Genomic DNA, 27,226 nt, shown 5'->3' on the forward strand with positions numbered 1-27,226 from the left:
TTTTTAATGAGTTCAGAGAATTATAATCTATCCATTTAATATTTTTTGTCTCATTCTGCTGTGTTGTTTCTCTTTTGCTTGAGATGCTGCTATAAGGTTCTATTTGAACATTGCTTTTAAAAAACAAACCAAACATCTACTTTTCTTCCACAACATTGAGAAATGAACTCAAATATCCATCAACTTTTCCCACACTGTTCTTTTTACTAGTCGGAACCATTAAGGTTCTCTGAATAGAAATGTACATTGCAGTGAAGGTGATTACATTTAATGTCTTTACTATGGCTATAGTATAGCTATTTAGAAACCTTTTTCATATTTCCATATTTTTTCCATTAGTGTGAAATCTTGTTGGATGACCGAGGGCTAATGCTAAGTAACCTTTATGTGTACTCCAGGACTTGTATTCCAACTGCATTAATAAATTAAGCATGTCATTTTAAGGTTTCCATGGTGGCATCCTGACAAAAGCATCCATAAATCCAACAGTAGAACTGTATAAAGCATGCCTATGTTACTGTAAAAACATCTCCAAGAGTTACAGTATGGTTTTCAAGAATCACAAAAAAAATAACTCTTTGGAAAAAAATGGTAATTTGTCAAGCTACAGAGACCTAGTTTCACTCTGTTTAAACAGACTTTTTCCACATGCTAGGGGAGGAAGAAAATGAGCAAGCAGAAAGGAATGGGGAAGGTCCAGTCATACATTCAAACAATACTGCTTTTCTTCTTATGATGCACAAAGAGGAACTGAAACTCTTTTGTACTGATTCTTCTAATAAAAATCAATTTGCATGAAATTTTTGTCTTGATTATGTGAAACATTATGGACAACTACACTATAGAGATAACTGTAAAAAATAAACATCAACATGTACTTTTCATTTAATTTCTCAGAAAATTAGGATTGCGAGAAATAGTCTCTCAACATGAAATAAAATTCGACAACAAACCAAAGAAAAAACGTATTGCCAAGTTACAGATCTTGCAGGTTCCCTATCAAACAGGATGTTAAAATTTTGATTCACTCAGCATTTGTGTCCCCTTTTAACTGCATGTACACATAACCTGGTAATGAAAGCAAAAGTCTTCATCAAGTCCCATTACCATCTGTAATGAACTGCAAGGAATACCAAGGATTTGAGGAAAGCCTGAATTCTGCTTTCCTTCCTACCACAGTTTCTTTTGTAGCCTTGAGCAGGTTAGTTACCTCTGCACATTAATAAAATGAAGAAAGAGCCTATTTGGTGCTTTTGAGAAACAATTAGCTTCTACCAAGTTGCACACATGCAACTTTTTAGCAAAAGCTTTGTAATGTTTACTTAGAAATTCTATTTTTGCAGTTGTTTAAAATTCATAATTTGCTTCACATACTCAGGTCAGTTTTACTACACTATGAGCCAGACCACTAAAAGAGAACTCATTTAAAACTGAAAATTTAACTGAGCTATTCATTACATTCAATATAAAAAGAGATTTTTATCTCACATGTTGCATTCTCCATTAAATCATCGATCTTGTGTAATTTGACAGAGAGGAGGTGATGTTTGCAGTTGGAGTTGCATCATAAATATCTCTTGCTACAGCTGTATGGACAGCTAGGAAAACTGTCTTGGAAGAGTGTATGTTGAACAAGAAATTAGTTTGTTAATGCTTCACAACAAATATAGCTGTGCCTAGACTAGAGCACATTTCAGTAGGTAAGACATCCATTCCAGTGTTTAAGTCTGTAGGGTGCCTTTAGGTTAGGAAAACATATTAACAAGAATAAACAAGTAGCTTGGAAATAAAACTATCATACTTGGTATTTGTTCACAAATATTTGAATTTACTTATGTTGCAGTGTTGCTGGAGTACTAATATATAAACAGTATTTTATCCAGGAAACTGCAAATAAATTTTATTTGGCACTCAGGCTCTTAGACACTATAAAGATAATAATAAACTGAAATAGATGTTTGGTACACATTCGCCTTAAAAAAAAAATAAAATCATGATAATATCCTTTTTTTTTTTTTAATGTAATAGTGTCCAGGACATATAAATTACAATGTGGAGATGCACCAAAATGTGAGACTGCATGATGAAAAGACTGAAAACCAGAAGAGAAACCAGTTTTCTAATGTTTTGACATGTTTAAAACAGAAGTAATGAGTAGAAAATTACAAGCCTACTTGTAACTTATTAGAAGTAAATTACAAGTTCAGACTTCAAAATCCACTCAAGATTCAGTATAGACCCCAAACAAACAAATAATTACTTTTATGTGTATATACATCTATATTTCATATGTGTGCAAAAGTATAAATACAGTGGTCATCTATATTAATACGTACATTCACAAAACTTTTAGCCACCCCTAAAAGGTGGCTCTACAGGTTAGATACAAGCCACACTCTACAAGCTAGATCTTTCCCATTTGCACTGTAGATTTGGTTATTGACCTTTTTTATTTGGAGAAATTTGTATTACTAAATCCAAGCTTAAGAGATAAATTAGCATTAACTTAATTGACAAGCCACAAAGTCTCACATGCCAGCTAAGAAGAAAATTACAAATTATTTTAAGGTCTCAGTTGTTCTACTAGATATGTGAAGAATGATACTCAGAGGCTGTCATTGTGCAGAATTAGTCTGTTTTAATCTGTGAAAATATACATTCCAATGACATCCTATTTTGTTAGAGATCAACCTTTGAAATTCAATCTGCATTGAGGAAAAAGCCAATGAAATTGATCACTATCTAAAGCAAAACAACTTGCTCTGATACACATTCAGTTTGGTTAAGTGGATGTCCTTGGAAATCATCACCTTAATGGTTAAAGTGGGAACCTCAAGGAATCCTGTACAGGGAGCTCAGGTAGCCAGAGGGAGCAACTGAGAAAACAGGGGAAAAGGAGGATGAGTGAAAAAGAGGCAGAAAATCCAACTCAGTAAGAACAAGCCATAAACCTGTTTTGAAACTGACATTATTACATAGGGAGAAATGAGTTAATCTCACAAGCAGGTCTTTGCTTTGAAGTTGAATTCACCTGAAATCAGTCAATTTTTAACTCCTACTTAACTTCTGAGAGAGGACAAACTGGAAAAGAGATCACAACTTTACAGAACGGATTAAGAACGACTGTGGTTACTGTTAAAGAAATGTATGGCTCTGGCCAGAAGCTGGCAATGCCTTCTTAGAGAGTAGCTGTATTCAAAATAACAATCTCCACTACGAAGAAAAAATATTTTATTAAATAAGTCAATCACACAGTAAGGTCCAATAAAAATAACAGCAGGAGAAGCTGAAAAGAAGAAGCAGAAGGCAGCCCATTGTGAATGGAACATTAAGCTGGGATGCTGAGGTGTGCTCCCTGAAGAACTGTGTATACCAGCACTTCACCTTGGCACAGCCTTCTGCTGTCTTAAAAAGAAAAGCGAACCACATACCAAAAGTCTCTCCTTCCATTCCAATGGGGCCAGGCTGAGGAGTCTCTCCATTCTTCAGGCAGTTATGAATGTATGCTGCCTTCCACCGGGCATACTTCCTGTGCTGGGCATTCTGGGGGAGGGAAAAGGCCAGCCATTTTAACCACCCACTTCTGTGAATTCTTCCTTTCAGAACAGAAACACAAACATCTTTTCCACTTTCTCTGCTGTCATTTGACACCCTTTTAAACATAAACAATATGAGAAAATTATAGGTGAATTAAAATAATAATTAAAATAGCAGCTTTAACAAGATCTCAACATGAAAGGGAAATGTGGAGATCCTCAATTAGTGCAGCGTATCAGGAAAGGAAATAAATTATACCAAGAACATCTAGTATGAAAGTCTCAGCACTGTGTAGTAATTATTGACATGAAATAATGAAGAAAGCTTCCTATCTCAATAAACTTAGATGATTATTTACTTTAGATTTAAGTACTTGAAACTTAAAATGCTACTGCTACTGATCAGAAATATTAAATCCTTTCTAATTATTTTAAAATTTGAAATTTTAAAAGCATGAATACAGAAAGGCTGATGTAACTCAGATTAATGTGATTTGTTTGTAATATTCTATGACATTAAGATTTTCCATTTTGTTTTTAAAAATATACTTTACTGTTCCTAGGTACAACTTTTAACATGTCAAAACATGAAAGGAAAATTGGCTACTTTGTATCTCCAGGGACTGTTACAACAGTGTTTAATCCAGGAAGAGTTTTCAATTGATGCAAGAAATAGTAATCTCATTATGCAAATCAACCACTTTGTCAAAAGTTGTATGGGAAACAATCAATTCTGACAGTTATGAGGTAATATAAATCAAAAAACAAGGCTGAACATAAACAGATGAGAAATATGGAAGGATGAATGGGATAATTTGGCCAAATGAACAATGCAGGTTGGGATAGCATGCTTCACACCAACACCAAAATTTTAAAAATTATTTTTCTATTTAAAAAATAAATTAATTTGGAAATTAAATCTAAAGTTTCTAAAAAATTAATAAACTGAAATTCAATACTGTACTTCAAAAAGCCTATTGCACTATCATCTAGAACAGGGTAGAGAGACACAATACAAAAAGTATCTCAAATAACCTCTCCTGCTCATATTTAATACATTATAACACCCAGGACGCTCATGCAATCCAAAAGATCTGGTCTTCATTTTTGAAAACAAGATGCTCTCTTGAATATCTCTTGAAAACAAGAAACAAAGCCTATTCTGATGATACATTTATCAAAATGCATCCACTCTACCTCAAAAAGGAAAAGCACAATTGGAAAACATGGCTTTCTGTTTTGTTTTAATAATCACTTCTGGTCAGTCAGTGTTACAGATTAAATTCCTTCATAACAAACATATAGAAGTCACAAAATGCAGAAAATGCATACCTAAAAGTATGCTACTTTTAGGAAAGATCATTATGCAATATTTAAGAGCCTGTACACCTCCCCTCTATTCTAGTATGGCAATTATTTACTGACAAAGTGTGAAGACGCTGTTGTATCAGGCATCCATCCCAGGTGCTGGCAGCTCAGCATAGCAAGAGTGGTGTCTATGAGGAGAGGTCAGGGCTACCCCATGCTGGATAAAACCATCTCCAGTGCACCCACCTCAGGACACAGCTGAGGAGAGTATATTTAAGGATGGGCCAAGCACCCCAACCCCTACACCCAAGATGCTGAATGGAGAGATGAGAAGGGAACAGTGTGTTTGATGTCTGTCCTGCATCCTGACTGCAAAGCTTATCCTTCTTGAACTGAGAAGTGAAATGCTGTTGGTTTTGGTTTGTTTTTAACATGCACTGCTGTCCCTTTTCAGAAGGCTGCCCTAATGAATTAATGTACTACTGAGGTAAATGAAAAGATTGCTGCTACCGCAGCGCTTCCTACTGCTCTGATCTAAGTTGTGTCTTGTAAAACACATCTTCCAGAAAATCCTTTTGCCTAGCTCTAAAATGGAGATATAGAACAACCACTCTTCATCTCTGACACAATCCATTCATACTACCCAATAATCAATCACTTGCCATTTAAAAACATACATTTTAATGCTCAACACTCATTTTCTGATTCTAGGTGTCAAAGTACCTGCTTTCTATGCCTTCTGCTGTTGACTTAAAAGCCTTTTAATAGCTAACAGTCCATACATATGAAGGCAATTTCAATTACCTATCGAAAAAACAGGCAGCAGGTCTGAATATAGATGTCATACTCCACAACCAGGAGTCACACTTCTCCCATCATCCCTTTACATAAGTATGATAAGAAAACTGTTGAAATGTAATTATGCTATATAGAAGAGCAAATATTTTCTGTATTTCTTGTACACTCTCTTTTACCGTTCACCAATTAAACATAATGAGATAATTCTGCTTCTTTCCAATTACAAAGCATTTCTGTCCTTTCTGCAACAATAAAAAAACCCCAAAACACAGTAAAAAATGTACAACTGCTAGCATTCTGCACTGACATTTGTAACAATTTCTTCCATCTTCAAAGCAGGATTGCTTCAGGTACTCTATAGGACTCAATTGACCAGTGCACTGGATTCCTACAGACTAAGATTGGACTTTTTCAGTCCAATTCAATGTGCAAATGTACATTCCTCTCTGGCTCTAGAAAATGTTATTACTGGATCTAGTAGAGGATGTCAGGGTGCAGAGCAGACAGTTTCAACAGAACACAAAGAGTAAACTTACTTGTGCCTCTCGGTAAGATGAAAATTTTGGATTTGTAGAGTCTCAGGCTACAGAAGATGGAGAATCTTGCAAGAACTCTTCACCAAGCATTTCTCTTGGGTAAGACCTATCTTTAGTATTTGCACTTAGATCCTATAGTTTTCAAGAAGTGCACCACTATCAAGACCATGCTTTTGCCTTCTTTCCAATATTTACAAATTAAAATATCCACAAAAAATGCATTTTAAACTGAGCAAGTATGACTGCACTTTAGGCACACTTAACAGATTGGAGATTTACATACAGGATGTGAAACCTGTGAATTTCAAGTAGGACACGGAAAAAAGTGAACGTGGACAAAGCTAAGAACCTTGCATCATTTTCCCCCTATAATCATTCCCACTTGCTCAATGTAATGCTATGTGTCCCATAGTAAAAATTAAACTTTGAATTTCTAACTGATACTTGTCATGAAGCATCTTCTAACAGATGTCTAGTATTTGAAATACTTAGCATGATTCTTTACAGCTTACTAACAAGTATTTGGCTACACTATAGAACCTATGTTCTTTGAAATTCATGCTCATGACTTAGAAAAGCAATGTCTGTGCTTGGAAAAGCAATGAGATAACACACTCATATGCCTGACACTTACCTCTTCAGTGAGCTCCCCAAATACCGTTAGAACATCTATCAGGAGACTTGCAGTATAAAAGGACTTTATCATGTTTCTGCAGAAAAGAAAGCATTTTGCTAACTTGGTAATGTCAGTCTCTCAGAATCACATTATAGGAGTTGTAATCTTAGACCATACTGGCTTATTTCAAGCCAAACATCATTTTTATTTTTCTTGTAATCTGATGTAACAAAGCTGCTTCACAACATTTAAATTTAGCAATATTGATTATTCTCCTAACTACTATGCAGAATATGTTCAGTACTTTTTAAAACTGGTTATGTGTTCTGCACTTAGTTTCTAGTTTGGAATGTTTTGTGTAGGACATCAGAAATCCTGTATTAGCTTAGAAAAATACATGAACATGCCATAGTAATTGCTGTAAACTAAACCACATAATGGACCATCACAACTATTTTACTATCACTGGTCAAAGAAACTGTAACATGCTTGACAAAATAAAGCACAGTATTAGCCTGTGGTTTTAGAAGGCTTGCCAGTAGGTAAGCAACTCCCTAAGGAGCATAAGGAGGAGGATACCAGTTAACATGTGAAGTTAGAGACCTAAAAGCAGTAATAAATTGAGTTTTCCAGAAGAGGAAAGAATGTAATAAAGCCCAATTCTTGTTTCCAGTCAAATTAAACAGTGTTTGGATATTCACATTCCCTGACCAGCATCTTCAGATAAGAAAAACAAAGATTTTCACCTACTTATGAAATTGCCCAGCTCTGTCTTCATTGTCTGCATACAAAAACATTTTCAAGGCATAATTCTCCACATGAGCAGAACCAACAATTTCCTGAGTAATTGCTTCATTATCACCAAATTGCTTTTTCATCTGAAAAATGTTGGAAAAATACATTAATTACTTTATTAGACCTTAGCAGTTCTGCAAACACAAAAAGAACCTGCTGATTTAAACAAAGGCAAGTACAATTTAAAAAGAAACAACTTACACTTTGTTTTATATGACAAGTGCTAAAAGCAGCATGTGAAAGAGAAAACAGATTCTTTTGGAGAGAGAAATATTACAAATAAGTAGCTCTGAATTTTTGGTCACAAAATGCTTATAAAAACCAACAACAGCCTCTCCCCCAAAATTAAAATTAAATACAACTACAGTGCTGTGAAGGAACAGCAATAGATATTTTTCCCTTTAGTATCTGAAAGACCCAGCACTCTGAAGCCTGTGTCAGGATTCAACACAGTTCAACTGGTAAAGTAATGCACACTTTGTAAATGTGCTGTAGCTCAGAGTAATCATGTATCTTCCCTCCTGTAAGGTTATTTCACTCCAGTTCATTGCATCTTTCAAAGTAGCTGAACCCTACCTCGACTGGTCTAGTTACCTATGAATTTACTGGAATTTTCAGTGTAAGCAGTGCATTTCAATTCAAAGAACTCTTTTCAAAGATGTTAGAGTACAAGAATCCTCAGGTTTCCTAATAAAAATCAGTAAAGCAAACAACCCTCTAACAGTTACAACAGGTGGATTTACAGCTTCTGAATAGGCTTACTGTTTGCACATAAGGAAATCTCAGGTTATCCTTAGAGAACAAAAACAGGAACACTGCATGATACTAACCTGCGGCCTTTATTTTGCCAAAAGATTTAAAAACAATCTTTGAATGGCAGTTATTTTTCACTGTGCGTGCAAAGAAAATGTAATCATGCAGGCAGATTTCCATATTTTTTAGATTGTTGCCAACTTTCTAAAACACAGAATGTTGCCAAAAAAGTTACTTGATTTCAGTAGTTAAATATAAGCTTTTGAAATAGAATTTTAAAGATTTTCATCAAACTACTCTATGTGGTTTTCAAGAAGTACTTGTTTTACGAAGTGTCCTTTTCTTCTGAAAGTACCAAAATTAGTTTGTTCAAATGAAACACTCAAACACTGAAGCTAACTCAGGAAGAAAACTATTTGTATACATATATATTTCCCTAACATATCTGTATGCCTCATGCTCAGAAAAAAACTGATTCCTGAACTCGATCTGATGCTCAATCATTTCAAACACATAACTAACACTGTTACATATGCTTCTGAAAGTATTAAAGTTAACCAAGTTGTTTGCTGCTGAAATTGTCCTTTACACAACCTGTGATTCAATACCACAGTACCAGTGTTTTAAACGCTGATACAAAATTTCAGCATAAATCTCAAGGCACTTAGGTTTAAGCTTACCAAAAATTAAACCGCACCCCTCTGCGCCCCCTGGTGTTTAGGGGCAGACTGGAAACAGCAGCTCCCAAATTAAAGCAGGCTCCAACTTTTCCATAAACTCAAACTCCCTAGCCCCAAAACTCGACTCGGAGTGCTCTCTCCATCCTTTCACCACCCAGATACATAGAAGAATCTTCAATATCTGTGCATCAACTGTCACACAGACAATCTGCTTACAGCAAAAGGTGAAACTATAGATTTTTGCTGCTTTTTCAGTCTTTTCAATTTTGAAACAGAAGGCGTTACTGAACACTACAGATAAACTATTGCAGTACCAAAAGTAATCCAGCAAATTCAAACAATTCTTAGGAAATGAAGAGCAAAACCCTTTTGAGTTTTAATCTCACATCTCCTGCTAATCTCTCTCTCCCTTTGAACACAAAACTCCTATTTAAGAAGTAAAAATTTGATGAAATAACACACCAAGAAATCGCTGTACACTAAATTTTCCATTACAGAAAAGCAGTGATAAATAAAGCAAGAAGCAATAGTTATAAAGAAAAAAAAAAAGACGAACGGTTCGTGTTTCACTTTTTCTCTGAAGAATCACAGGATGGTTTGGATTGGAAAGGACCTTAAGGGTAATCTAGTTCCAAGTCCCCTGCTGTGAGCAGGGATGCCATTCACTAGAAGAGATTTCCCAGGACCTATCCAACCCGGCCTTGCACACTTCCATGCGTGAGTGATCCATCTTTCCTAACTGAAGGCTGCGGTACTAGCTTCACACAAACTCTTCAGGCATTGCTATACTTTGGATGGAATCATCAATCCTGAACAAAAAAAGAACTGCTGCTTCATTTTCCAACATTACTTTATGCTTCCAAATGAGCACTTAGATCTTAAAATCAACAAACTTCTTCCTTTGAGAATACTAAAAACTACAGGGTATGAACACAAACAGCTCCTGACCATCTGTACCACAACTTTACCTTTCTTTGTTTAATTCTCTTCTATGTAAGGCTTTTTAGTAGTATCAGGTCAGTTCAGAAGAGCATGGCATACCTATCCCTTACCCACACAGATTAGACCGTGCTTACAAGAATGTATAAAATAAAATCTCCAATCTCTAACACAGGATACAAGCAGAAGTATCTTTATCTTTTAAAGAATATTTTTAAAAACTCCCTGGATACAACAGTTTAGGTTAGAAATTTCAAAAGCATCCAAGGATTAGGCTATTAAGTCCTACAACAATGAAAATAACTGTACAGACTTCCAGGAATCAATGGCAAACCAATAAAAAAATCTTCTAAAACACTTGCATTAACTTCATAATGAATTAAGATTTGTTATGAGAACACGTAATTTATGCTGCTTACACAAAATCTTATGACAAAACTTCAATTACATTTGTGCATGCATACACACATACAGCTTTATCTCCTTCCAATCCTTCTGCACCTTATTACGTACAACTGAAGTTCATGCAGTATGTTGCACGCAGAATAGCTGCAGAGAAGAGACAGTATATGCAGAAATTTAAATAAAAATGATGTTAATATCATGATAATTTTTGAGGAAAGCAATAAATTCTACTTACAGCTTCCAACTGATCCATAAGTTTGCATAAAAATTTACGGCATTCTGGGGTTTTGCTGTCAATCTTCATCCCTGTCTGCATTGCATACAAACGACCTAGGAATGACACAAAACACAAGAAAATCACTGAAAGTGATTATCTAAGGCAAAACCCATAAGCAAACAAAGCAATGCCTCTTAACACACCTGAAAGACAAACTCATGATTTAACCAGACTGACTTCAGTGCTAGTGAGCAGTGACAGTGAAATGTAAGGTTTGGCCTTGCAGAGATACTAGGAGATAATTTTGAAACATTTATGTTTTGTTTTTCCCCAATGACTATTCCTACTCATTTTAAACTGATGTTTGTATCACTATTATGCAACATCAAATGCTTTTATTAACTACTACCACCACCTGCATTTGCAACTCACACAAATAGGAACTTCAAATTGATTTGAGAGAGTGTATGGCTATAAGTGGAACTTTATGTAGCAGGAGCCAGTTAGCCTTACAATACTTGAACAAACGGTATTAAGCACCTACTATCTCCATGTACATGCACACATAGCATGAAAACATTCAAGACACAAACCTGATTCTTTAAATCAGACAAGACAGACTTTATCAAACATGCCCTGCAAATAGAGTTGCCAGTTCTTAATAAGATCTTGAAAAGGAATGATTAACATTTTCTGATTAAAAATTATCTTCTTACTACCAAAAAATCTGTGAGTTTTAGATTTGCAATGGCAGAACTTTATAGGCTTAATGAAACTGTGGGGAAACCCAAGCAAGTATTATTTATTAGGATTAACACACACTGAGAAGGCAAAATAGCCAGAAAAATTCAGTAATCAAATGCAGAACATCTCCCACTAAAAAACCCATTCCTCTAACTCCCACTTCTGACTCTCAAGGGAGTCCTACAAAACACTTTCAAATGCAGAGCTTAAGAATCAAAAGCTGTAAGTCCACCAAATATTATCATAAGTTAGTTATTATGGAATACCCCATGTCCTTCTTCTTGCCTCACAGCTTTAGTATCTTGCTTCTCCGAAGCATCTCTTCATACACTAGAGAGAATAGTTTCCCTTCAAATTACCTCAGTAAACATGAATATAACAGAATTGTTATCACATTGCATTTACCCTGATGCTTGCTGCAGAAGAAAAAATTACTTATATACTCAATTATTATTATATTACAAACATACACAAAAGCTTGTCTGCCTTTTCCATCTATTAACAATTTGTCTAATAAAATTAGGTATCTTCCTATAAAACTTACTTAGATACTGCTGGTGAGCACCATAATTTAATTATTTTTCCTGGATTTTTAAAGTAGTATTTCCTATTTCATATACAACTGAGTATTCAAACCAGACTAAGCACACATTCCTTATTTGGGACTGCAAAGCTCACTTATTTTTGAATGTTAAAGCTATTGGGCTGCTCAACCATTTAAAGACACTCTCCCTGAAAAATAAAATACTTCTGCTGTCAAATACCTCTCTATTTTTACTATTAAAATGTCTAAAAGGATCTAGCATCTTTTTATTTAAGTTTTCAGGAAAGAACAACCACATGAAAGTCTTGAACAAAACTAAAGGAATTAATAAAGACTAAGAACAACTACAATACTTGACCATGACAAATGGAAGAATTGCTATGTGGTTTTCAACAAGTGACAACATTACTATTAAGCTAATTACTGATAGGTACTCTCAACCCCACCTAATTTATCTTCAGTATGCTGACATGTCAATGTTAAGCATTACAAAACTAGCACAGGTAATGTTGAAATTAGATTTAAAAGAAATTCAAACACAGAAAGACACAAAGAATTGTATCTAAGGCACTAATATTAAAAGCAACCATCAATTAAAATACCCTCATCATATGGTATGTGATGTAATTGACAGTCTTCAATTAAATTGATTTTTAAGTACATAGTTGATGATAAGGTCCCCCAAATATATTTCATGGTATAATTTAACAATATATAACTTAAGAATTAACATAAGATTGCTAAACCTATGAGCCATCCAGATGGATGCCAGGATCAGATATTTTCAGAGACAAATAAATTAAATTTAGACTGATATGCATTAGGGTGACAAATTCAAAATACATTTGGCAATTACAGGATATAGATTTACCTTACTTGCTGAAGTATGCATCTCCAGATCTCATCCATAACTCATTTACACAGAAAGAACTCTGTATCCATATAAATGGATCTTGCAAATATCTTTAGCCTTGATCAGTTTAAAGATTAAAAGATCATCCATGTTGTAACTATTAATCGTGTGTTACCTGTATGTGGGGTTTTTCACTCTTACTGCAAATACATCCATTTAAATCATGAAAGCCAGATAATTTTTCCTTCATTACTATCCAAAGAGGTATATTTACAGGACTAAGACATCTTTGTATATGTATGCTTTGTATAAAGCCCTGAAAAACTAGCCCTTTAGGATTTCAGAGGCTGAGAAAGACTTCAAGACTCCTTCAGGCACTCCAATGAACAAATGCAGAACAACTCTTGAACACAGAGAAATCACATGTCAGAGAACAATAGTTACAGAAACAAGAAAAATGTTTTTCTAGTCCATATATAACTTTACACAGTGGGTGATATCAAGCAATCTTCCACACCAACACCTTCCTCCTAACAAAAGATTCTGGGACCAAGGTACCGAAGGTTCCTGGGTTATTAAAAATCAAAGTAGCATTATTTAAAGCACAGACTGTCAAGAAAGCATGAAGGTGCTCTGGCACGAGCAGCTCTAAGATGCTAGGAAGAGATATCCTTGAGATAGACAATTGATGCCACCTGAGATAAGATTAAATGTGTTCTACCTGTCACAGCAATTACATCTCTGTACCACACAACTGACCACAGCAGACAGTTACTACAATTTGTATCACCGCTTATAGAAATTGTTAAGATTTCCTGAAAGATCTTATTAACTAGCTAAGGTCAAAGCACACTTAAGTTACCCTAACAAGAAAGTCTATTGTGATCTTTAAAAGCTTTTGAAGTCAGGAATTTTTGCATGCTCACTTCTTCACTTACATATTTATGTTTGAAAGAAGGACTAACCTGTCCAGAGACAGGCCTCTGATGAGTGGTTCAGATAAAGGCAAAAGCTATTCCTTTTTCTCAAGAAAGTTGTGATCAAGAAAAAGCACAGTATCTGTGAAAACAACTATTGACAGAGCACCACTACCTAGCAACTTTCAATGCCAAAACGTCTTGGCTCAGATACTATTGATAAAACACTGATAAAACCTGATTGCAATGAAAGATGAAGCAACCTTCAGGTCAGGAAATGCAAAACAGTCAAAATCTCTGCAAACATCAGTTTCAGTTGATGGACTGAAGAAACAGAAGAAAAGTACACTCTATCAGTCTGAATCTCATCAGTGACACACAGAACATTGTGAAGGATGTTTAGGTACATTTACTGCTTTACTCAGTGCTGCTCTAGTCACAAGTAGGGTTTTGGGATTGAAAACCTCTATCATTAAACTTACCAAGCAAACAGAAGGTGAAATAGTTGAAAAATTGAAAGAACTAGATATTTCTAAGGACAGAAACAAAATAGGAAGAGGAGGTAATAATCTGGTGTTTATCTTTAAAGACAATACTGAAAGAAATATAATAACCTTTTAATGCTTTAAAATCTTGCTTTTGAAATTATCTGTATGAAGAGCAATATGGGAGTGAATCTGAAAGCAGTAAGCAATCCTTTGCCTTACTTCTGACAACAGGAAAAAGCATCTACTAGTTACACTTTTTCCATTTTTGAGTATATCATACTTCTAAGGAAAAATATTTCTTTCCAAACGCAAGTTCTTCCACATCTGTGTCTTCTATCATCCTCTCTGCTCTAATTTTGAAATGTCCCAAGTATTCTACAAGAAGGCTATCTGTAACACTGTGCTGGTTTTGATACTACTACCTTTGCCAGTTACAGTGCTCCCTTGCATATTTTTTGTGTGTGCTTGATTGTACAATTATTACTTATTGTAAAGATATACGATTGTAACTGAAAATATGTCTTCATCTAGTGAAGGAAATCTATTAATTTCCTTTTCCTGCCTAGCTTGCAGCAAATGGGAAAATTCACTTTGTTACTAAATTTTCAGCAGCAAGAGCAAAATGCATTAATTCATTTCCTTTCTTGTGTTAATATCATCAGACAAAATTTAAACTGGCAATTAATGGTCAAAGAACTGTCCTCCATGTTTATGTTGACAGGTAATCTTAGTAGCAAATAACTTATAAGCAAGAGGTCAAAAGTTTACTGCCTCCAACATCTCTGCTAAGAAAGTCAACAGCTACATGAGTTCAGTTTCCCCCTTTCACCACATCTAAAAGAAAACAAATTATTTACATTCCATTAAATACTGCTGTTCTGGTCCCTGTAATATTGCAAAAGCAATGGATAGTATTATTACTATATTTGCTAAGTCACAAAACTTTTGCTTTAATTAAGAGGTTCAATTTCTAAAAAGAGGAAAGTAATCTCACTAACAGTACAGGTGGCACAAAAAAATCCTCGTAGTGTTATGTATTACAAATGCATTGTTTCACCTTCCAGAATACCACACTTGAAAGGCCAATTTACATCAAAATCACTTTGGTTTTCTCTTCAGAACTTTTCTACACATTGAACAAAATGTTTAAACTGCATGTCCCTAATGACACGCTTAAAACTAAAGAATCCAACTTGCAGAAGGCATTTGTTTAGGAACTTCTGATTTAAAAAAAAACTCTCTTTGAACAGCCAAGCTTCTGAAAATACTGATGTAAAAGACAACTAAATGCATACATTGTAGCTGCAAAAATTTTCAAGTTTTAAAGCCTGTATCTATCTTGGAATGAAGTGACCTGCATTTCTTAACTCTCTTCACTAATTATGATTGAGATCTGGAATATCTGGAAACAAATACATTCATGAAATTATTCCTACTTTTTGTTTTATGCACTCAGTTTTATAGTAGATACAACTGTTTTTTGCCCGCCTCTACTCAAACCAAGTGCAAAAAATACATCTATGTGGCCAATAAAGTATATAATATGTGCAGAAAGTAAAGTACTAAAGAGGTAAAGGAGGCTACAGAGACCTAATGTTTAAATATTAATAACATCAGAAGTAGAGTTAAAGTCACTTGTAATTTTACACACAAAGACACAACTGTTTTGCCAATTATTAACTAAGAGAGTTTGCTCTCAGTTTGTAGACAGGACATTTATCTTCAAATTCATAAAGACTTGGCAAGTAATCATTCTCACAAAAATGTTTTGCCAAGACAACTACAAAATATACATCTTGATTTGCTGCCCTTAATCTTTGTTCAGTAAATACTAAGTGTGGGTGTGCTGGCTGGAATTATACAGTGAGCTTTACAGAAACTTGTCTGCCTTTATTTTTGTCACGTAATACCATGTTATTTTTCCTTTGCTAATACACAGCACAATTTCAGAGCAAGCATTCTGTCTCTAATATGTGCCAGACATTCATTCCTCATACACAGTAAGTTACTCCAGATTAATGTTTGGATAACAACTGAAACTCCCCTCACTCCCATTTCAAACTAAATTTGTGCCAAGCGAAAAATACTGGAGAACAAAAGTTCCAGCCAGCAAGCATGCACAATAGGTTGATTCTCTATCTTCTAAATTCTGTCCTACTATCCATCTTTCTTTTTCCCTGGTCTAACAGGATCAAAACATTATACTTCTTTTTCCCTGTGCGTATTTAATTCTCTAGTATAGAAATTATTAGCAACTGAAATGTTTTTGACATTTGATAATAACAAACTGACATGAAATAGTAACAAATAACATTGCAATAAATTTCAGCAATATTTTAATTCTGATGAAGGGATAAAAGTTCTACCAGTAATTTATTACTCATTCATATTCTACATCCCTTTGTCAAACCACCGACAGAAAAATGTTTGTTAAATGCTTGGTAAAGGAAGCCAACAGCTGGAATACAAATGTGGGAAGCCAAGGGCACAAGGACATTAAATTGGATTCTACTCAAATCCAAAACTACTGAAAACGTTTTCATATAAAAATGAATTATTCTTGCTCTTATAAACATTAATGTGTCAGATTTCAATCATTAATATATTTCTACATGGCTAAGTCTAAGCTGTCTGAATTCAAAGACTTTTAAATATAGATTTAACATACTGACAAACAAATTTGGAAGGCCTTACACTGTCTCTTCATTACATGATGCCGAAGGAAACTGGCAAAAGAAAAGACATTAAGCTGGCAGCATCAACTGAAAATCTAAAACGTTCCAGAGAAACCAAATTACTTTCAAATACTTATTTGCAAGTAAAATTAACTTAGGGAAATAAGTAAGAAAAAAAAATAATGCCAAAGTGGGGGAAATGAAGACTACCTTGTCCTCTCAGATTCTTTTACAGTATTCTAAATCTTACTGAAGAAAATTAGTGGATAACAGTACAGTATGTTACATAGTAGACAAATTTTATTAAGTCAAAATTATCTCAACTGCCTCTTAAAACTCCTGAAACTACAGTAAGTCCCCTTACAATTCACTAATAATAGTAATAGCAACTTATAGACAAGCTAAATAGGTGAAACAAAATTTCAAATGACATACACAACCGGTAACTATCAAGGTTAGATGATGAAACAAATAATGTCTTATGAATCTCAGGAAATGAGATTCACCGCCACACTTCAGTCTGGTTTAAGGACTTCTTTTAAAACTTCTTGCTAAATTTGAGTAAGTTATATGTACAATTCATAAGCTTCTAAGCTTTTCTACAATATTTAAACTACCTGTATTTTTAAAAGCTTGTCTCTACAGTTAAATAAAGAAAATAAAATAGTTCCAATTAAAACAGAAAAACGGCATTAAACATAGGATTTACAGCAATTGAGATCTCTAGAATGCAAAAAGTGAATGCTACTCTGGATTAGTTGTGGTCAAGTCACGAGGATGAAACAGCTTTCAATGATTAGAGCACAAATCTGAAACACACTCTTTTTAGTTTAAATTGGAAGAAGCCTATTTAATGTCTTTAAACTACTCAGTGCAGTGAACCAAAGCACCCTAGATGACCATGAGAGATGTTTCCAAAGTGTACTCCTGACCTTATGGGCTACCAGCATACAGAGCTGAATTATAAGTGCTGCTGGCAGGTTGAGGCAAGTGATCACCCCCTTCTACTCAGCACTGGTGTGCCACACCTGCAGCCCTGAGCTCCCAGTAGGAGACATGGGAAGGGCCACAAAGCTGATGAAAGGCTAGGGACTTTTGTCACACCAGAAGAGGCAGACAGCTCGGACTGTTTAAGTAGTGAAAAGCAAAGGATCAGAGGGTCTTGTGTGTAAATACCTGATGAGAGGAAGGGGGCAGTGGGGAGTGAAGACAAAGCCAGACCCTTCTCAGTGGTGTCCAGTGACAGGACAAGAGGCAATGGGCTCAAAATGAAATACAAGAAACCCCACTTAAACAGAAGAAAAATCTTCAACTGTCTGGATAATCACACACTGGAACAGGTTGCTCCCAGCAGCCGTGGAGTCACCATCCTTGGAGATGTTCGAAACCTGCCTGCACATAGTCCTGACCAACCTGCCCTAGCAATCATGCTGAGCAGGGCATTGCACGAGGTGATGTACAGAGCCCTCCAACCTCAACAGTTTTGTGATTCTGCAAATCAGAACGTTGATCTTGATGCATTCCTTCTTCAAAGGCAGCAGCAAACCTCAGGCAGGAAAAGACAGTTGTTAATCCTACTTTCAGAGGCTCAAGCTGAATAAATTTATACCAAAAATGGTGAACTATATGGTGGAAAAAATACACCTTAGTATATTTACACCACACAAGTGAAATTTAGGAGTTTTATAAAAATACATGTAACTCAGAAAAGGTTTCTATCTCTGAAGTACACTTCTTCTACATGTTCTCATTCCTATCTCTGTCAGGACAGGTTATTTTAAAATATTATGTAGGTAACCAAAGCAAGTGCCCAAAATACTACACAACAGTTAATAGCATCTTAATTTTTGCCACTACCCAAAGTCTGCTTTGAGGATCATAGGGTTTATACAATTATCCTTGTTATTCCTACTACTTTTTTAGTTTTTCTGTCTCCACAGACAAAGCAGTTTCAAGGGCATAGTCTTCGCCAGATACAAATCTTTGAAATAATCAGAGCAAATAAACAACTGAAGAAAAAAAAAAAACAGAAAGCAAAGGGAAAAGCATAAATTGAGAAAAAATTTTATACTCATAGCAGCATCAAAACAAGACTCACAGTAAACTACTAAATTGGCATTTACTTAAATGTCTGACTTAAACATATTAACTTACCCTGAGTAAAGAACATTCTTCTGCATGCAAGCTCTAATAAAAGTCTTTAAAATATCTGTTGTATTAGTAGCCCACAAAATAGTTTTCTGCCACCAGCAGTGTGAGAATAAGGAAAATGTACTTTTATAAATGGACTATATAAAACTAGCACAAAAGATGAATATTCAAACTGGAAAGCTCAGAGATTTGATCCTATTAGATATGGAATTCTACAAGCACATTTTTTATGCATTTCAATTCCACAATGTCCCAGCATATATGAAGTAACTAAGTATGTGCTGAATCTCTCCAAATACAGCAAATACCAGTTACTTTTAATTTTACTAATACTTCTTAATTACATGCATCTTCTAAATTAATCATTCAGAATGTATCAAGATACAATAAAAAAACTGAATAATTTAAAAGTTCAATTAAAATATTTTTCCATTATTCATCCTTCCTATTAAGGACTCATGGGATTGGTAAAGGATAAGAACTGATAAAAAACTAACAGTATTTCAGTTGTAAAATTGCACAGTAAATATATTACCTAAATTCTTAGTCAGGCCATGAACTTCAGCGTCTATTTTCTTTTTTGGTACTAATAATACTAAAAAGCTCTTATATTTCATAAGCAGAGAGAAGCTCGTTTCACAGGTGTCTGACTACACTTGAAAGTAACAAGCCAGTCACATTTAACAGGTGGATATTTCTGCTAGAAGCTGAATGACTTTGGTTCAAGAGACTGTCAACTAGTTAGTGGAATAAAAGTTGTCTCTTTTGCTTTTCTGTCCTGCTTGATCTCACAAAACCACAAATGTTAATACAAGAGTATGATCCATTGGAAACATTTCTCTGATGCTTTTCCATCTCAAGAATTAAAAACTGAAGATTTTTTTCACATCTCTCTTATACAGATCATATCTACTAATCTTACATGATTGTTTTCTGATGTTAAGTAAAAGCAAAAATCATCACACTTTGCTTTTTGAAAGTTACTAGAATCATAACTTCTCATATGAATTCACTGACTATCCAAACACTGATCATGAAACATCCGTCCTTTTCCAGCAACTCACTTGCATTTTCTCAATACTTTTGAATTTGAACGTAAATGTCCAGTCATCTGATTAACAACGTGACTGGAAGGCAGAAACAACTGCCATTAAGGAAAATCTTGCTTTTAACTCTAAACTTGAAGTTTTTGGAAGATACAGTTACTTCTCAAACCTTGAATTTTTATTTTTTTTTAAATAACTCATCAGTCCAACTGCCTATGCCATGGTTGGAAATATGATTTCTTCAGTTACTACAGGCCAGAGATTTTTTTATCAGAGCCTGCCTCCTTGTGTCTGCAAAATGACATCTCAAAGTAGTCAAACAATTACTCAAGTAAGTTTTTAACATAGAAAGTTATTTTATTGACTACCAATTACATATTTGCCTTTTGCTAGGCAACCAACGTAGCACAGTTTTCGGGTATTCCATTATACCTGCTGAATAAGTAGACCTTTACTGAACCTGAAATAGCTACATACTTAATGATAATGATTAACAAATAATACAAAAGTGAAAAAAATCATCATATGGGAAGGAAAGCACTTTAAAATAAGGCGGTAGATTACCGGAGTGCTGGACACTTACATTAAGTGTCTAATTTCTTTAAAAGGAGAATTATTTTGTGAGACCATGTTCCACTAAAAAAAAAAAAAAAAAACAAAAACAAAAACAAAAACAAAAAAAAAAACACTAAAAACAAAACAAAACAAAACAAACAAAAAAACCCCCGGTTTCTTTATTTCTCTACAGTCTGTGTTCTGGATAGAAGAGACATTACAGCCACATGAATTTATGGTGCACACCGTCAAGAAAAAAAAAATAATTTTCATTACTTCAATCAATTATGTCCATCTACTAACAACAGTTAGTAAAGGTAACAGTATACACACAACACATAAAACTACTGATCATATTCTGCTTTGAATTGAATACCTAAAAAAAGAGGTTAAGAATGAAGGTTTTCTAAGGATTACACAGGATTACCAGCAATAAACCAGTTTTTTAATTTTTGCAATGTGGAAGACTCACAACAAAAGGTGTTGTGTTATAGTGTACAAGAATATCAATGTTCAACATTTTATTTTTCTTGAGGAAAATTATGTGCCAGTTGAAAAGACAAATAATCCCTGCTGTAGCTATTTATATTGCGTAACACAGATTAATGTTAATTAAATTACAGTTTCTGTAAATCAACATATGCCAGCAATACCAAAAGCAGGAGTCCTGCCTTCACCCCAAGCCACTGTGTCCTGTTCCTTTTCTTTGTCTGTGTGGGAACACAGATGCTTAAGCAGCAGTGAACTGGCCTGGCTGAAAAATAGCTTATTATTGTCTCATCATACAATTACATCAACATTTGCTTCCAATGCACTCTAGGATTGGGAATGAGAGGCCAGAGAAGGACTACAGCACTTTCTTTAGGGGGCATTACTGATTTATGCTAGCTTAATGCTCAAAATTCACTACAACACAAGGGAAAACAATTGTGTATGTAAATAAATAATGGAACTGCCATATAAATTCCCATCTTTAGGGTACACCTACAGCACCTATGATGAGAGACAAAAACATAAGCAGTTTCTCTGAAAATTTTATTGCTAAGCTATAGAAAGCAATATTTTATGTTGCAAACACATCTTGCCAGAGTTCATTTGCTTCCAATACTCAATCTGTGTCACAGCTCTTATTATTAGACATATAAAAGTGCAACTTAACTAAAATTAACATAAAACAAAACCTAGCATATACATGCACATAGTGCAAACTATTGTACCATGGTAACATTAATAATATTGTGCCAGAAGCTTCTTTCTGGGCATGAACCACTTAGAGCAACATTCCAAAGTTATAAACCCATCACTGCTCAGACTGATAGTCACATCCGCTAGCTAACCAAAGACCCCCTCCCAGAGTGGCTGTGTAAGCAGCTTTGTGACGGAACATGGCCTTTCAAACCCAGGGTGCACTCTGCTGTGCCTCACCAGCCCTCTGTCCTGGGACCACAGGCTGCCAGGCATGTGCCTGCAGATGAGGCTGGTGGAGAAGCGCCAGTGCACAGAACACTACACAATCTAGCACACACCAAGTTTTCCTCACTCTGCTCCTTCCACACAATACATTATATAAAATGTATAGAGCTCCTCTGACACCCATTTCAAAGGCTCCACAAAGAGATGCTCACTTTTCTTCAGTGAAGCATCTAATAAGAGGTGTTGCTTTAACCCTACATAAATCTGCACTGCTTTCAAAACATTATCCAAAAGGAACCCTGAAATGTTTTTGCATCCCCTGCTCTACACTTCTAAAAATCTACCTTTTTGTAAAGCTTTTATTATTCATAGCATGCTAGGAGTATATACAGTACTTTTTTTTTTTTTGTACTAACAATATTAATAATTAATACTTTGGGATTCCATGGAGTTTTTCCAAACCCATGATGTTAAAAATTAATGTTCATAAATCTTACTTTTGTTTCAAAGCAATAACTAAACGAAGAAAAAAAAACAACTATGGAGCAGGAGTACTGCATTTCTGCATTTTCCTCAATCCAAACAAACTCATCCACCACGGGAGAAAATAAATGTCATCAGTGGAAGACTGGTAAAAACAAATTCTTCTCCTTTCTATATTTAAAAAAACAAAGGATCTGAGCAAGACCTAACTTGAAAAAGAGATGTCAGTGCTCTTTACTTTATGTAATACTGTAATGAAACAGATACCTTTAGAATACAGTCTTTGCTATATTCAGTAATGAACCAGATGTGTTGAAGTACTCAAACAAAAAAAACAAAAAAATTCAAACTACTTAGGGCACACAAGGCAAACGACTTTACAGAAAATGGCAATTATGCAACATAGGCTTTTTTTCCTCTACACTAAGCCTTAAGTTTTAGAATGCAAAAGATAAAGAAAAATAGAAATCATACACTAAAAAAAATTTCTGGTTTAAAACAGACTTGTATTTTATCACCTACACTAATGTATGTCTTTTCCTTGTATAGTCAGACAGGGTGTTACATTAGACAGAAAACTCCAAAGAAATAAAGAAAAACAAACAAACAAACAAAAAAACCCCCAGTTCAACTTGACCAAGCTGGTGCTTCCTGTCACACAGTGTCACTTGCCCTGTGTTCCTCTAGCAAATAAAGAGTGACTACCACTGAGATCATCCAGTGTTCTGATATGTGGCTACCTCACCTTCCTGGCTGCACTTTTCCACATTAGCACATCATTCCTGTGTAACACAGAAAAGGTAAAATTATTCTTCTCTCACTCAGATGACACTCAGTTTTTTCAGAGCTATCTGAAACCTGAATTTCATGAATTCATTCTTCTAAATGAAGATCACCTTGTGAAGAAAAACTACCAGTTCTACATCTATTTAATATTTCGTTATTCTTGAAGACAAGCCAAGCAAACCCCTCAAATGACCTCATATCTCAGTAAAAATACCAATTCTATGATGACCCATCCTCCTGCCCCTTAAGGGTAGGTTGTCAACAACATACACATACATTTCTGGTGATCTGCTAGTCTTAGCCCCTTTACATTTGTGGCTTAACTGTTACAGGAACTTAAGACTAACAGCAAGTTTTATTTCTTAATCCACTACGCAAAATCTTTTAGAAAGGCTCACAGCCCACGATGACAACCTTTAGCTTAGACGCCACATCAGACTGAAAAACCCACATATTAATTTGCAAGTTTTACAGTAAGGTTTTGCCTGTGCTCATTTCAGTGAAAGAAGCAGAAAAAGAGCAAAGCTGTCACTCCGTTTGAGAACCCCGAGAAAGTTACAAAGCCTCACAGAAAAGAAATTGAAAGCTTCTGTCAGCACTAAATATTCTCAAACTCAAAATACTTATTCAGGGCTACACATGACAGAAGGGAGGACTTTGCAGGAGAACAGGAACTCTGAAAAGGCTATTTCTGCCGTACTTCTCGGACTGTCCCATCAGGACCGCCTTACTCGGCGGCGCACAGCAGGCGGCCGGGCCGCGGGGCTTTAACCCCGCCCGCACGGAGCGCACGGAGCACAGCGGCCGGGGCGCACCGCGACCCCCGCCCCGCCCACAGGTGGGGCTGCCCCCGGCCCGCGCATCCCCCGGCGGGCAGGGGAGGAGCGCTCCGCCCGCTGCGGGGCGCCCGGCGGGACGGCGCCGCGGCCGCCTCCTCACTCACAGTAGTACGCCACCACGGGCTCGCGCTTGTCCAGCTCCTGCGCGGTCCGCAGATGGTGCTGGATGCTCTTGAGCTGCGGCGGCAGCGGGGGCAGCGCCGGGGCCGCCATGGCGCGGGCGGCGGGCGGCTCTCGCTCCCGGGGCCGGCGCGCGCCGCTTCCGCTTCCGCTTCCGGCACGCGCGCCGTGGGCGGGCGGCGGGGGTGCGGGGAGCGCCCCCTGCTGGCCAGGAGGGGGCGGGCGGGGCTGTCCGGCCGTCTGTCCGTCCGTCTGTCTGTCTGTCTATTATCAGTCTGTCAGTGGGGACCTGCAGCCTCGAACGCCACCTGCGTGGCCCTTAGTGCTTGAAACGCGTCCCACAGTAGCCGTGAGGAAGGGCTGGGCACCTCGGGGTACTCCGTGGCGCAGCGGTGGAGCGGCAGCCTGGCCCTCCCCATCGCTGTGCCTCCGTTCCTGTGGCCGGCCAGCCCGAACAGCTGTGCGGACCTGGCCCTCCCCATCGCTGTGCCTCCGTTCCTGTGGCCGGCCAGCCCGAACAGCTGTGCGGACCTGGCCTGTGGAGGCACCTGCAGGTGAAATTCCTTCTCAGACTGAAACTTCTTCTTGGGCTGTGCCAAGGCTTGCCAAGGTCCGTGAGGCCCTAAGCTGTGCCCTGCTTCTGGGCCTCTGCCCTTTATCCCCAAAAATTGTTGTCTGCAAAAATCAGATTAGTTACCTGGTGTGCAACAAGCCAGTAAATACACACTCTAGAGAGACATTGATTATTCATTTCAGAGTTGTGTGAGCCTGGGTGTTTGGGGATGTTCATAAATCAAGCACCCCAACTATCAATACTTTACACATTTTAGCAAACAAAAGCTAGAGGCTACATAGTTCTCTTATTAATTAGTTTTTTGTCTTCTGTTATTTAATGGTTCTCTTACTTCTTGTGCTAATTAGTGAGCATGTTTAGTCTTTCTCATTTGAGCCACTGGGTTTCTTGGGTCACTGGTCCATGCTGGTGCTGAGGATCTCCCCCTGCCAGAATTACCTTTTACCCTGTTGGAGCTGATTGCAGCGCAGTTGTTGAGTTGCCTTTTGGTTTCTTCCTTATTTTGTGAGTTCTGCCAAACGGCCCTGTGGCTTGTAAATTCTGCATTCCTTGTGGCAACTGTCAGTGGGCATCCTTTTTCCCAAGCTTTGTTAACCTCCCCCAGGGTCTGAGATCAGTGAGAATGTCAAGCTCTAAACCTGGCAAACAATGTAAACCTGGTAAAGTAGGCAGTTCTACTACCAAGTGTTTTTCTAACACTTGGACATCAGTTGGAGCTTGCTTCTTAGCTACTGTCTGTTTTCATGGATTAAATCTCCCTTGTTGTTGATTAAGCTTGAAAGTATTCAAAGATTAAACATCAAAGAAAATCCTTTCTTAAGAAAATTTAACATATTCCACATTTTACAATATTACCATGGCCTGGCTAATAGGACTAGGCTGCTTCCTGGCAGCTGTCAGAAAGTCTGTCAGCCCTTGAACATACATCTCATAGGATCATCACTTCCCAGATAGCTTTTTCTCAGACGAATTTCCAGGGATTTCTGGTTTTGCAGAGAGGGGATAAGCAAAAGAAATGTGAAATGTTGTAGCTAGATGGTTTCAAATGGATCTCACAAGTTATTGCAATATAAATTATTTTAGTGTCTATTACCTCATTCTGATGGCACAGTTAAAACAATTTTAAAATTTCTTTTATGTAGGCCTTTTGCTAAACCTCTTATTGATCTCAGAGTGTCTGTTTGTAAAGGAAGAGAATGCCAGTGCTCCAGGCCATAAAGAAAGGTGCATGTTGGAGGGAGACACAGGGTAGGAGAGGTGGCTGCATTGTCTCACTGCTGATGTGGGAGTGTGCCAAAAATGGAACAGAGGGGAAATTATGTCTGAACAGAATCCATGAAAGGAACAGAACAAGGAGTGGTTACAGGACTGGGATGCTGTGGTGCTATACTAGAAGCTGGCTGGCCCAGAGCAGCTATACCTTTGATGTAAATGAATCACATCACAATTACAGCACTTTGTTAAGTGGTCATGATGTCGGAACTAGAGACAAAACTGACTGCAAACACATGAGCTGGGGATTGCTTTGAGTGCTATCTGTGAAAATTAGGTGGCTAGAGTAGGTGCAAAACAATGAAAAAGTCAAAGAAGCACTTGAATTTTTCACTGAGCACAGTGTGAACCTGATGTAAGCAACAAAAATGCTTCCTCAGTGTTCTGGGAGACAGGACTTCATGTTCGCTGTGTGAAGAAATAGAAGTGAATCAAAGAATCCCCAAAGTGTATTATATAGTTCCTTTCCTAATAGCAAAAAAAAAAAAAAAAAAGAAAAGCCTTCATGATCATCTCAAATACTTGCTAAGCATTTGAGCAAAAATCAGCTCAACGCTGAGAAATGCATGAAGGCATATCAATCTCCAAGGGAGTAAGGGTGGAAGGAAGCTGATAGAAAACCATGTAAATGAGGATGAAAGTGGTGGGAGTTTGGAAGTCTAAGCAAAAGAAAAGTTTAGAAGACACTTGAGAACAAAATGAGCACCAGGAAAACAAATGGCAAATATAGGAAAAATAAATGTTGACATCCATGGGGAAATTATTTCTTTACATGGACATATCTCCATCAATGTGTTCCAGAAACTAATGGCAGAATCAGGCACAGAAAAACATTTGCACTAAAAGGCAATAATGCACTTTTTTTCTTTTTCTTTTTTTCAAAATGAAAGACTGAGGAATTATTTGAGAAATTTAATTGCACAAGAAATGCAGGAAAAAAATTGGTGGTGTATCTCATTTGGAAGAAGAAAAATTTTTAATATGTTCCAGAATTTCACCACAAAAAGAAAGGCCACGGTGGTGAGTGACCCAGCTCCTAAAGCACTCCAGGGGATCCTCAGGCAGTCCAATGCCAGTAGTCATTCTTCAAGGCTCTTGATGGTAACAAGAACTTAAAGAAGTCCTGAGGTCTTGGGGCTTTTGGCACTCTTCTGACTCTTCTGAAGTGTTTGGAAATTTACAG

The 27,226-nt window shown here is 36.6% G+C and overlaps 1 protein-coding gene across 3 annotated transcripts in view; it reads right to left on the reverse strand.

Annotated features, from left to right (window-relative positions):
* Positions 1-24,361, reverse strand: part of VTA1 (vesicle trafficking 1) — a 35,927-nt gene extending 11,566 nt beyond the window's left edge. For 2 of the 3 annotated variants that reach the window (XM_056487592.1, XM_056487591.1), the window contains exons 1-5: positions 24,182-24,361; positions 10,602-10,696; positions 7,545-7,672; positions 6,813-6,888; positions 3,432-3,543 (exon numbers count right to left, since the gene is read on the reverse strand). In XM_056487592.1, the coding sequence (XP_056343567.1) occupies positions 3,432-3,543; positions 6,813-6,888; positions 7,545-7,672; positions 10,602-10,696; positions 24,182-24,290 (520 nt within the window). In that variant the 5' untranslated portion in view covers positions 24,291-24,361. Of the gene's footprint in view, positions 1-3,431; positions 3,544-6,812; positions 6,889-7,544; positions 7,673-10,601; positions 10,697-20,584; positions 20,602-24,181 lie in introns of those variants that run through there. The other variant, XM_056487593.1, reaches the window with a different exon arrangement.
* Positions 24,362-27,226: the final 2,865 nt, after the last annotated feature.

The sequence above is a fragment of the Oenanthe melanoleuca genome, chromosome 3 (assembly GCF_029582105.1).
Source record: "Oenanthe melanoleuca isolate GR-GAL-2019-014 chromosome 3, OMel1.0, whole genome shotgun sequence".
Lineage (NCBI taxonomy): Eukaryota > Metazoa > Chordata > Aves > Passeriformes > Muscicapidae > Oenanthe > Oenanthe melanoleuca.